The following is a 12467-nucleotide window of genomic DNA, read 5'->3' as shown; positions in this document are numbered from 1 at the left end:
AAAGAGCCCTAACAGATGAGCTGATCCTGCCCCTTGTCTGTAAGGAAAGCACATGTCAGAGGACGTAAACGCGTTGCTAAAAGTCACAGGGACAGAACCACAGACGAGCACCAGGTTCTTCCCGACCTTGGTGCCTTCTCTGGAACAGAACATCAGCTGGGTGAGAGGGGGACTCTCCACCAGGGAGGAAGCTGGGCTTCGCCTTTAAAGTGGTATTTTGCTGACACACCAGTCCCCTGGGGGGAAAGGTAGCTACTTTGCACTGTGTGTGTGTGCGTGTGTGTGTGTGTGTGTGTGGTGATGGACTGTTCCCTTCTGTCCCCACACTGGGTTTAGTGCAGCCTAGACTCTGAAAAATGACACTAGGAAGTCAACACTTGTGCCCTTAACTTGTGGAATTTTTGTCATCATCAAGCCTTTCTAGAAGTGTGCCCTGCTGGTGAAAATGAGTGTGAGAAAGATAAACTAGGAAAAGATTATTCACATTTCAAAAGCATTAACCTGACTACAATGTAGCTGAAACTTGAAGACACTGGGCTGGGGGAAAGAAGCCAGGCACAACAGGATAATGATGTAATTCCATCTATATGTGGTACACCAAGTCGTCAAATCCCAGTAAAATGATGGTTTCCAGGGGCTGGGGGTGGAGAAGGGCGTGGGGAATTGTTTCTAGTGGGCAATACAGAGTTTCAGTTGGGGAAGGCACAAACGTGCGAGTGTAGTTAATGCCCTGAGCCATATGGCAAATAAGGGCAAATGTTATGGCATGTATATCTTACCATATAAAAAAATGGATTAACCCCAAATCACATGAATAGTCACTGTGAGCTCACCCAATAAAAAAGTACCAGCTTGCTGATGATTAACTCCTGGGAAAGCCTGCTGATGGTCATGACAAGATAAGCGATGGCCTGACGGTCATGTGCAGTGTCTAAGAGGAAATACAGCAGACTGAACAGAAGACTGAACAGATCAGAAGTTTAGGAGCCAGGAGAACCTGGAGCTAGCCCTGGACTTAGAACCACTAGGTGGTTGGTGGGACCTGCCAAGTTACTCCATTGCCTCATCTGTGAAGTGGGAACAATAAATAATGGACCCCACCACATTAAAAGTGTTGTGAGGATCAGAGAACACTCACGTGAAGCCCTGATGTAATCCTGGTCCCAGCCGACTCCAAAATCACAGCTGTTACGATAGTGCTGATACAATAATAATACTTAACATTCTTTGCTGGGCAAGACACAGAACTGAGAGCACTAGGCCACTGCCCACCAAAGAACCGAAGAAATTGTCACGATCCACTTCTGAAACAAGCACGAGAGGCTGCACTGCATGAGGGTCTGAGTTCCAATCCCAGCCTCAACTCTTCCCAGCTCCAACCTTAGGCCCATTAGTCAATCCCTCCCTCCATCACCGAACTCCGAGGACCAGCAGCATGGGCCGGGGCTCGGAGCGGGTCAGTAACAGCACTGCAGGCCCCACCCATGCCAGGCCTACGGAGTCAGGCTGCATTTTAACAAGATCCCCAGGTCATTTGCCAAACATTGGTCACTCTGAACCTGGGTTTTTTTTTTTCACCCATATGATAGGGAATGATAATAATATAACCTACTTTGTAGGGCTGATGTATAATCAAATGAATGATAGATGGAGGCCTCACACGGCCTCCAGTAAATGTCAGCAATTACAACTTTAACATCTGAGTCTCAGTTTCCTTCGCTGGAAAATGCAATGCAATAGCAGCAACCGCGTGATGTGGTGGTGAAGCCAAAATCTGATGAAATGAGATCATGATAACGACAAAAGATAATGACAACAGCAGCATCGCTACAGGCCAGGTGCCGTTCTGTGGGCACTACATGCACTAATGCATTAAATCCTCACCACAACCCTATGAGGAGGGGACCATCGTTATCCCCATTTTGTAAATGGGGAAACTGAGGCCCAGCGTGGAGACACGCGTGGTTGGAGATGTGGAGGAAGAGCTGTCCTGGCTGTAAAGCTCCCCATCAGGGAGAGTTATTGCTGTCAGGTGGCCGAGGAGAAAGCGGCGTTCTGCAGAACTCTTCAGGAAGACAGCGACCCCGTGGAGGAAGACCCACTCCACAGCTCCTTCCCGGCCTTGGAATTAATGGCTGTGACTTTACCCATGACAGCGTCACTCCTGACGAGTCAGGAAGTGAAGGTAGCGGGTGGAACGGTGCACAGAAGGGAACAGGGTCGGCTTTCATCTTCCGAAGATCTATGCTCACACCGCCTCTCGAGAGAGACTGGAAATGACCGACTCCACACAATCTGGGGAAGCTCCTATTAACTCAGGGCACCTTCGAGAAGCAGCCTCTTGAGATGCTAAGGAGCAACTGGCCCCAGCTCACTACACATGCGACCCTGGCGTCCCTGTGCTTGGAGAGTCTCTCCCAGGGACAGCTGGACACAAGCTGCTTCAGACAAGGTGAGGCCAAGTGAAGCAAGGACCAAACAGTGTCCTCGTGTGATGCTTTTTTGAAATCAGGGCAAATCTGGGTGGGAGCAGTAAAGGGTAGAATTTGTCAGACGCCTGGCCGATGGAGTCGAACAGCCTTAGCTGTGCAGCCACCCATCACGCAGCAGCTGCGGGAGCCTCCTCCTGCACAGAGTGGGAGTAACCAGACCCACCCCCATGGAGACAGTCCAAGAACCAAATGGAAGGAGGCGTGTGGGAGGTCTGGCTCTGGGCTTCTAGCAAGGGCTCCATACAGGTTGCGTTCGTTTCTGGCCTCCCTGCCCTGTTCCTGTGCTTGCCGTCCCCTCCCCTTAAAAGACCATCACGCTCCTTTCTGTTGAACTCCTACCTATCCTTCCAATCCCAGTTCCATCGACACTTCCTCAGCAAAGGCTCTCCGGCCCGTCCAGCCTAACAGGCCCAGCACTTCTGCTCAGACTTCCACAGCACACTATTCAAGGCACCATGAGGCACACAGCAGGGCCATCTGTCCCTGCCAAGGGACAAGGACCAGAGAAGGCTTCCTGGAAGAAGATGCATTCAAGCTGGACTCAGAGGACAGAGAGCCAAACAACAGTGGAAAGAGCATTCTAGGCAAAGGAAGCCATGTGTACAAAGGCCAAACAATCCAGAGAAAGCATGGAGGATGCGAGGCGTCCCAGTCCCATGGGACGGGCCTGCTCTGAGCACCCTGGGTAAATAGTACCTCCTGTTCTCTAACGTAATCCTGCATGGACTTCCTTCACTGCCAGACAGTTACGTTACATATTCCTTTGTTTATTGCTTATGTCCTGAACTGAAATTCTAAGTCCGTTAGGGCAGGTACCTTATTATCCTCATTCACCTCTGTATCCCTCTCACGACCCCTGATGGCTGAGGGTTTAACAAGCGCTAGATTCTGAGTTCCAGGGAGACAGGGACCTGGCTATCGGGTTCACTATTAAATTCCCCGCGTCCAGCACGAGGCCCAGTCCCCAGTAGGAACTTAGTAAATATTTGTGGTTGAATAAATATTGTCTAGAGAAGAGACTCGAGTTGCTGAGTGAATAAGTGCAGGAATGGATGAGTGAATGCAAGCACGCATGGGTATCTATGTATCAAGCACATAAATGGACAGACGAACAGATGAATGGATTAGGTCACACATGAATGCACATTCTCACATCCGTCCACTCCAAGCCCAGAGGCGCCTCTCTTAGGCTGTCTCACTTGGTCTTGTTAAGCTTCAGAGCCTTCTATCTTGCCTGCGCCCTAGCCATTCATAGCTTCTTTTCTCATCCGCAGCAGCTGAGTTTTCATTGTCACCGGGGGCAACAGGCCATTTCCCCCCCGCGGCCCTCTACCCTGAGTCCCGGGAGCGCTCCGAACTCTCAGCCGTCTTTGAGGAGGTCAGCTGACCCCAGTGCCTGGACCTCTTCTCATTGTTTGGCATTTTTACAGGAGCCTCCGATGGGAATTGTCGGCATTCCATTCTCCCAGAGAATGGGATGTGAATCTGGCCCGTTTTTATTGATTGCAAATTAACGCTACACTGAGCGTCTATTTTGGTAGACATGCTTCTCTGCCGAGTACGGAATGCAACCCAAGGAAGCACATTGCTTTCATTCTTTCTGCTGACTGACTGTGTGACTATTTTTAGAAGCCACGCCCTCTTGCAGTGGCCAGATAAGTAATTCCTAACGCCAGATGTGCTCTTTGCAAATCCACATCAGGCAGGGAAGGGGACAGAAACAGCTGCGTGGCTCACACCAAATGGCGGGGACGTGTCACAAGTTTAAACTAGTAGCATTTTGATAGGGCTTCTGGGCCAAAGCCCCCCACCCTTGGGATACGGAAGATGCACCCACATTTAAAGACACAGAGGGGGCTCTGAGAGGTTGGTAATAGGCCATCAGTGTCAATGGTCCCCCGGTCCAGACACTGATGTCACGGGCCCTGTGTCTGGGCCTGCCTGCCTCTGTCACAAGTGCCCTTTCAGCAAAATGCTGACTCGGGAAAGCTGAGCACATCCAGCCGGAAGACGAAATCAACACCAGCTGAAACACATTTCTAAAAACTCTGGAAGTGGGTGTGAGATGATGAAAAAGAGAATTTGTCTGGACGTCAAACATGTGAGTTCTAATCCCAGCTGTCACCCCTTCCCTCCCAGTCACAGAGCCTCGAGAGCACCTACTGTGTGACGAGCACCATGCCACACTCCGCCAGGGAGACAAAGACACGATAATAGAGTCTCAAGACCGATTCGCCTTGTGTGATTCCGGGCACATCACTCAGACTTTCTGGGTGAAAACGAGGGGCTGGGAAGTGACCCTGGAGGTCCCTTCAAGCTGCAGGACTCTCCAACCCTAGCGGTGTTCTTGGAATAAGCAGAAGGAAGGACCAGTGCCAGAGAAAAGCGAGGGCTGGTTTCCGTTTGGGGTGTGCGTGTGTGTTTTTCCTTGATAGGTGCCAAAAGGAGAAAATCTTCAGGATTAAGAATCCTAAAGAAAAAAGATATGACCAAAACCTTTACTTCTGTAATAAGCTATTTGTCTGCTATTTCCCTACCAAATGGACGTGGGTCCTGATGGAAGGCCTTGGTCTTGGGGGCCGGCAGGTGCCCCGACATCATGGTGCTATTGCTTATGCCAGCGAGCCGTTCTCCTGGGCTCCTGCTTATTGTTCCCAGTACAATTGCTTCAGAATTGTAACCATTCTTCTGCACTGGGCAATTCTATGACTCCCTAGGAAGCTATGTGCCTTATCATTTCTGGAACTACATCATGGGAGCAAGAGGTCACACGACTACAGAAACCAATCCCCAAGCGACAGGCTCACATTCCAGGCCTTGTAAAGGCTACATTTAGCTCTGAGAGCTCTGGGGGCAGGTGGAGGGAAGAATCTGCAGACAAAGTTACCAGGATGGATGACACAAGCCCTTAGAATGTGCCCCTCAAACCAGAACCCAATTCTCTAGCCACAGCCTGACCACCAGGTACCTTCAATTTCCTCTCCAGTGGCCAGCAATTTAAGCAGGTTCTTTGGACAATACAAGTTAAGTGCTAAGTGCTGTGACCATATAGTGTCTAAATTCCTTAGATCTGTCATTGACTCCCCGGGACTGGGCTCAGGGCATGGCACACAGTGACAACTTGACAGCTGTCATGAGAGATGGGGGCTGGCATCCCTACGGACAAATGAGGAAACTGAGGCTTAGACAAGCAATTGGTTTACCAAAAATTAGTAACAAACAGGGCTGCAATTCAAACCCAGGCTACGCAATGTCAAAGTCACTGCTCTTAACTTTGACTCACTGCACAACGGTGAGCAGTTTATAAACTAAACACAGAGCATCCGATTTACTCCTCAATACAAGCCTGTGGGCATTGCTGTCAGCCCACTTTATAGTTGAGGAAACGTGTGAGGTGGATTTCCCTATGTCAAGGGTAGAATTTTCTAACTCTACACCTAGTCTCCTTCTCAAACACCCCAGCCACTTTGCCAGAATTAGAGGAACCCTGAGATTTCACTTCCTGTTCCTAGAAGAACTGCTTTGACCAACTGTCCCCTCTTTATTCTAAGGGCTACACAGAAATAGATGACCACGGTCAACCACTTTCAAGAACAAGATGTCACCAGACATGGCTTCCAGGGGCCTCTCAAAGGATGATGGTGACCAGTGACATCACCATGATCTGAAATCCAAATGCCAAAGCAGCGCATTTCCATCCAAGCAGGGGAACCATTTCCCCGCAACACACCCCCTCAACTTAGATCAGCAGCAACAACAGCAAAAGAGGACGATGCAAGGTCATTCCCAGGCTTTATCCAGGGACCAGAGACAAGCCACTAACGTCACCAGCGGCTAATTAGGTGGATCCCCCTGGTGCTGGGAGCACTAAGGCCATTTCATAATGAAACCCATGCAGCGAGCTCCATTTATCTTGAAACCATATTTGCTTATTTTGCAGATGTGATCAAAAGGATGTTCAGAGTGTTCTGCAGGAGGCCCTTGAACCCTACAGGCCAGGAGAGCTTTCTCCAGCGCCAGCAGCAGCCAGCAAAAATACTCTCCATAAAAGTAAACTCCATCCCGTGACGGGATGCTCTTCCCCAACAGCGGGCACCACCGTCACTTCAATCAGCCTCCCAGTCCCACGGCAGGTTCCGGGGGCGGGAGGGTTGGGAGGAAGAAGGAGGACACATGGGGTGGGAGTGACAGAAAGTGGCGGGGAAAGAGTCCCAGCTCTAAAATAACTTGGGAACCTGCTGGCACATCGAGCATCGCAGTTCAAACTTGAGTTCATGAGTCAGACAGACATGGGTTCAAACCCCAGCTCCACTACCTACCACTGTGTTACCTTGGGTAAGTTACTTCACTTCTCTGTGCCACCATTTCCCTGCCCCTGAAATGATGTAAATAAGAGTACCTATCTCATGGGCTTCTTATAAAGATCAAGTTTAAACACTGTCAGACAAATATGATTTGAAATACCTATGCGAAGTGTTATTGTTTTAAGTGTTACTTTTACAGCGATGGTTGTAGACCATGAACTTGCTGAGGACAAGGACTGTACTTCAGTCGCCTGATTATGCCAGCATGAAGAAGAATGGCATGTGGTTAAACTCGAGGAAGTGCTTACTGAATTTAATTGTTGGAACTGAGGCCTCAAGCCCAGAGACTCTGCCAGGAAGGTAGGGAAACAGCCGCCTTATTTCTAGGCTGTGGTCTGGAGCAGCACCAGCCCCACCGATGCCATCCCCAGGCCCTGCATACCCACCACTGAGGCGAGAGGTTTACCTTAATATTGCAGTTGTCATCCAGCAGTATATTTTCCAGCTTCAAGTCCCGGTGGACCACACCGTTCTGAAATGAGAGGACAGGCGGGGAACTGAATGGAAGCGGATGGGACAAGAGAGACCAGGAGGAGGAAGGCGGAGGCAGAGTGCAGGGAAGCATCAGACAGATGAAACAACTGCACCAGCCCGGTGGTCTCTGCCTCTGTCCTTCGGGGCTGCTCCCCTTGTCGTGAAGCTCCCGCCAGGGACCAGGGACAGAAGAGCATTAGTCACTCGCTATGTGGTTAAGGGAAAAATGACTGGAATCCATTCTCCCCCAGAGCCTGTAAAACAGCAGGGGGATCCTTTGTCAGAATGTCGTTCCACTGTGTGCGAGCAATAGAGTCCCAGACGGTGGCACACAGTGTCTGTCTGTGATGCAATTCCCAGGAAAGACTCAGATCTCGCTGCTGAAACTCAGAATGCAGGGCCCACAGCCCTTGCTTGTCTGTCTGTCCATCCATCTGTCTGCCTGCCTGCCTCCTCAATGCTGGAAAGAAGCCTGACTCAATCTATTCTGACCCGTGAAGCCAATCCAGATCTGTTCTGAGGATAACGAAGGTGCTCTCAAGGGTATTTCCTAAGCAGCCAGGCAGGAAAATTTTAAGTCCCCATCTGCTCAGCGGCACTCAACATAGGTGAAGGGTGAAGGTCAGTGAGGCTAATGAGACTGTAGCCACTGGGTTGACCAAAGCAGGTCACTGCTATACTGGGTGACCTTTCCATTCAGGCAAACTCTGGCACGACGGGCAGCTGAGCTGCAGTGACAAGCAGCCAGCCAGCTGAAAGGAAAAAAGGAATCAGCAGCCAGTAGACTGCTGGCTTACACAGCAGCAGCAACTGGTGTGCTCAGTTCTCTTTGAGAACCTAATGCTCTTGGATGGGGGCGGGTAAGCATGGGAAGAGGAGTGGAGCTGAAAGAACCAACTATTTGGGGGCCGGGCAGATAAAGAGCAGGGAGAACGTTTTGAACATCATTCAGCCCAAAGGACATTTACAGTTGAAGCTGCACTTTTAAGCAAATGAACTGGCTAGAAATTCTTTATCATTCAGTCAAGATCTCCTTAGTTCAGCATCTGCCTGTTCACAGTCAGTTCTTTATTCTTTTCCTTTCCATTTGACAGTTCCTGACACCTTTTTGGACACCTCCAAAAGTACTGACTGGAGAGATGAAAAAACATGCATTTCTGCGATTCTCCGTCTAATCCAAACCTTCGAGGATGCGTTTTGAATGCAGAAGTGCGCAAACCCAGGAGGAAATCCTGGAGGAAAATACAAGGTACCTGATTCTGCTTTGTTTTAAATGTTGGGGGTAGTTCATTTACACTGTTGCATTCCTGGTTTTTCACAAGAAGATGGGATGAGTCTAATAAAGCCCCATACACCAGGAACCCAAGTATTCAGACACATCAAATAATAAAAACATGGTCTGTAATAATTCCTGATGGTGCCTGATGGTAAAATACAAAATGTTGTATGATCTGAATCATCACGGGCTTGAATCAGCAAGGAGAAGTTAAATAATGATCACCTGGGTTATGGATTTTAGACCCGAATAATCATCTTCTAATTACTCCCAGAGCCACTAGCAATTCGCCAGAATGCTTGACACACCGGAAGACCCCAGAACGCAGCCACGTGTATGAGGACGCGGACCGTGTTTCAGGTGCCGTGTTGGATTCGATTACTATTGCACTGAAAGCCAATGTTCAAGCTTTGACAGTTCTGGGGGGAGTATCAGCAAGGAGATTAGTAACAATAATGGCTGAGCTGCGGCTTGGAACGACCTGGGTACTTCACCGCCTTCTCCAGAGGCCATGCGTGGCTGCACTGTGGCCGCCTTACCAGTGCATCCCAGTAGGTGTCTGGCAATAGAATGTACCTGGGCACATACAACCAAACCTCGGTTCTCGACCGTCTTGGCTCCCGAACACTTTGGTTCTCGACCAAGTGGCTCACAGAAGAAAGGTCTCGGTTGTCAAACAAAACTTCGCGTCTCACTTCCCTGCCTGACAACCGTTTCATGCTGAGACCCGTGTGATCAGCCCCCCGTGTCTCACAAGCGACAAACAGAGGACATTCGGTTTTCAAACAAATCGCTTCTTGAACAGTTTTCTGGAACAAATTAAGTTTGAGAACCGAGGTTCCACTGGGTAACCCCTGTGGACATGGTCAGTGCAACAAACGGTACCAAGAGCATAGAAAGGTTCAGAAGCTATGACTCAGTAACTGCACTTCTAGAATTTCTCTTAAGTAAATTATTCAAATGAGAGGAAAAGGTTACCAGAAGTTGGAACCAGCCTGAAGTCCCAACCATCACAATAATTGCAGAGAATTTTTAGTAACGTAGGAAAATGTGTAGATTATATACTAAGTTAAATAGCGGGACACAAACTATATAAAAGCATACAATGTGTTGCTACTGGAACAGAGAGAGGCCATTGGTGGAAAACTGGTGAAATCTCAGCGAAATCTGGAGTTTTGTTAATGGCAACATATGAGTGTTGATACACTCATACTCTAGCAACTTACTACGCTGAGACGTGATCACAGCATCAGCTGAGTGAGTGGTACGTGGGAACTCTCTTTCCTGTCTGGGAACCTGCTATACATCTAAAATTATTTAAGATATGAAGTTTAAACAAAAAAAAAAACAAATGGCAAGGATAGGAGGAAGGAGAGTGGGAAGAAACAAATAAAAACGTCAATAGTGGGTTATCACTAGATTCTGGAATCATGGGTGGTGGTAATGTTCTCCTGTCCATTTTATAAATTCTCCGTAAGTTCTACAATGAACAGACATCGCCCTTGTACTGTGACAGTGAAATCATGTGATGCCGTGAAAACCATCTGTGGCCAAGCTCGGGCCGGGCCGGTACCTTGTGACAATAGTGGACGGCGGAGACGATCTGCCGGAAGAAGTGTCTGGTCTCCCTCTCGCTGAGGCGCCTCCGCTCGCTGATGTAGTCGTACAGCTCTCCTTTGCTGGCGTACTCCATGATGATCACAATCTTGTCTTTGTTCTCGAACACTGCAGTGGGGGACAGCAATGGACAAACACCCTGTTTATCCAACAAGCTCCCTTATGACTACCCAGAGTGCAAGAGAGGACAACAGAGATGTCACTGAGCGTGGGGCGGGGCAAACAGCAGCCGGCCAGGACACAAGTGGGGCCATTCAACATCCTGAGGAGTTGGGCGAGTCTTCCAGCCAGGTGGACAATGACATCATCACTATTGTTACTGGACACACCTTTGTCACACTAAGGGAACATGTCTCTGAGGGTCCCGCTCCCCTTACCGGGACCCTCATTCTCACCAGCCCCTCCCCCCAGACCAGAGCCCCTACAGAAGGGGATGATGGGTAACAACACAACAACCACGTGACATGGGCCAGCTACCCAGACCCCAAGCTACTCTCACCCAAAGTGGGAAGCTGATCTCCTCCCCTCTTTGCTCAAAACCTTCCAGACTTTCCATCTTACTTAAAATAAAACCCCAGGTTTCGAGTGTGGCCCACCAGGTCCCTTACACATCCGTCCATGTATTTGTTTATTTTGCCTCCTCCATTAGCATGTAAATGAGGCTGTTCTATCTCATTCACTGACGTATCCCCAGCACTCAGCATGCTCGTAGGTGTAGGGGCTTCGTTAGTGTTCGATAAATGAGTGCACTCAAAACTTCATGGATGCCTTCTGGACAACTACAGTAAACAATCACATATCACTAAATGCTTCTCACTCCCCACCCCTGATATGCTCTAGCAGTGATGTTCAAACTCTGCTCACAGCACTCCTAGAGCTCCAGGCAGATGCCCAGGGGCCAGGCTGGGGGGCCCTGAAGGACAGGCTCTGGCCTTAGCCAAAGGGACTCCATCACTGTGTTTCATATTTGGTCCTTTGAGATGTTCCTTGAGCAAAGACAAAATAAATACCGTATTTTTTAGACTGTAAGATGCACTCTGCCCCCCGCCCCACCAAATTTGGGAGGAATAATAGTTGTTAATGCTGCTGTTGAGTTCTGTTTACATTTTACATTGGTGAAATATTGTGTTATTTATGTTATAAAATATTTTACCACATTTTTTTGCTTCAAAATTTTTTTCCTATTTTCCTCCTTTAAAACCCAGGTGCGTCTTATTGTCCAAAGAAGGGTAATAGTTGTTTTTGAAATCCATCACCCCTAAGCAATATGCTACCAAACAAACAAACAAACAAAACGGAACAGAAACCTTCGTAGGCTACCCAAGACCTTCCCTGAAGGACCCCTGCGTACCTCCCTCCACCTCATCAGCTTCTACCAGTCCCTGGCAGCCCACTGTGCCCACCAAGGCAGGACTGTTTGCTGCTTCTCACCATCTCTCTCAGTCTCTCTCTCTCTTACACACACACACACGAACACACACACACACACACACTCTCTGCTGTTTCCCACCTCTGTGCTTTTCCCTCCGACTACTACCTGTCTTTCCTGCCAGGGAAACGCTGGCCTGTCAGTCAAGAATGAACTCAAACATGGACCGATTTTGCCTCCCTCTGCTTCTCACTGTGCCCTGGTCCACACCGGCACCACACGACTTTCATACTACATGACTTTATTTGCTGGTTTCCATATCCAGTCCCTCTGCCTGGGCTTTGAGAGGTAAACTCTCAATGGAGTTTTGGAATGAGACACTGCTCAGTAGGATTCGTGCATGTGGCTCTTACTTGCTGTGTGATTTTGGGGATGTTGCTTGCCTTCTCTGTGCCTCAGTTTAGTCAACTGCAAAATGTACATAATATTAACAAGGACCTCTTAGAACTGCTGGAAGAATTTATTGATACAAGGTATGTTAAATGCTTAGAATGAAGCCTGTAGCTGTTACTGTTCATATCAGTATAATTGGATCCCAGGGCCCTACCACTGAAACACACACACACACACACACACACACGCACGAGAACTGAGTTAAACTGGAATGTGCCCAGGCCTGGGTCCCCCGGCCTCCCACACCTTGTCACTGGCTGCTAGAAGCTCAGGCCCCTCCAGTTCCTTTATGGCTCCTTTAAGTCCAGCCAAACCTCTCTGATAAAATGAAGGGGGGAAGGAGGAGGACAGGGAGGAGGAGGAGAGAGAGAACAGCCAGATAAAACTGGCTGCTCCGTGTCTGCTGGCCTCGGTGTACCCTG

At 48.9% G+C, this 12467-nt stretch overlaps 1 protein-coding gene across 2 annotated transcripts in view; it reads right to left on the bottom strand.

The window, feature by feature from the left end:
* NUAK1 (NUAK family kinase 1) overlaps positions 1 to 12467 on the bottom strand; it is a 70596-nt gene that overhangs the window by 11331 nt on the left and 46798 nt on the right. For both annotated transcript variants that reach the window (XM_037160203.2, XM_053661696.1), the window contains 2 exons: positions 10180 to 10331; positions 7263 to 7328 (listed from right to left, as the gene is read on the bottom strand). In XM_037160203.2, coding sequence (XP_037016098.2) covers positions 7263 to 7328; positions 10180 to 10331 — 218 coding nt within the window. The remainder of the gene's footprint in view (positions 1 to 7262; positions 7329 to 10179; positions 10332 to 12467) is intronic.

Source organism: Artibeus jamaicensis, unplaced genomic scaffold (genome assembly GCF_021234435.1).
Source record: "Artibeus jamaicensis isolate MK-2021 breed Jamaican fruit bat unplaced genomic scaffold, CSHL_Jam_final contig_233, whole genome shotgun sequence".
In the NCBI taxonomy this organism is placed as follows: Eukaryota; Metazoa; Chordata; class Mammalia; order Chiroptera; family Phyllostomidae; genus Artibeus; species Artibeus jamaicensis.
Note: the sequence above shows the minus strand (reverse complement) of the source record. Positions and strands in the feature narration are given on the sequence as shown.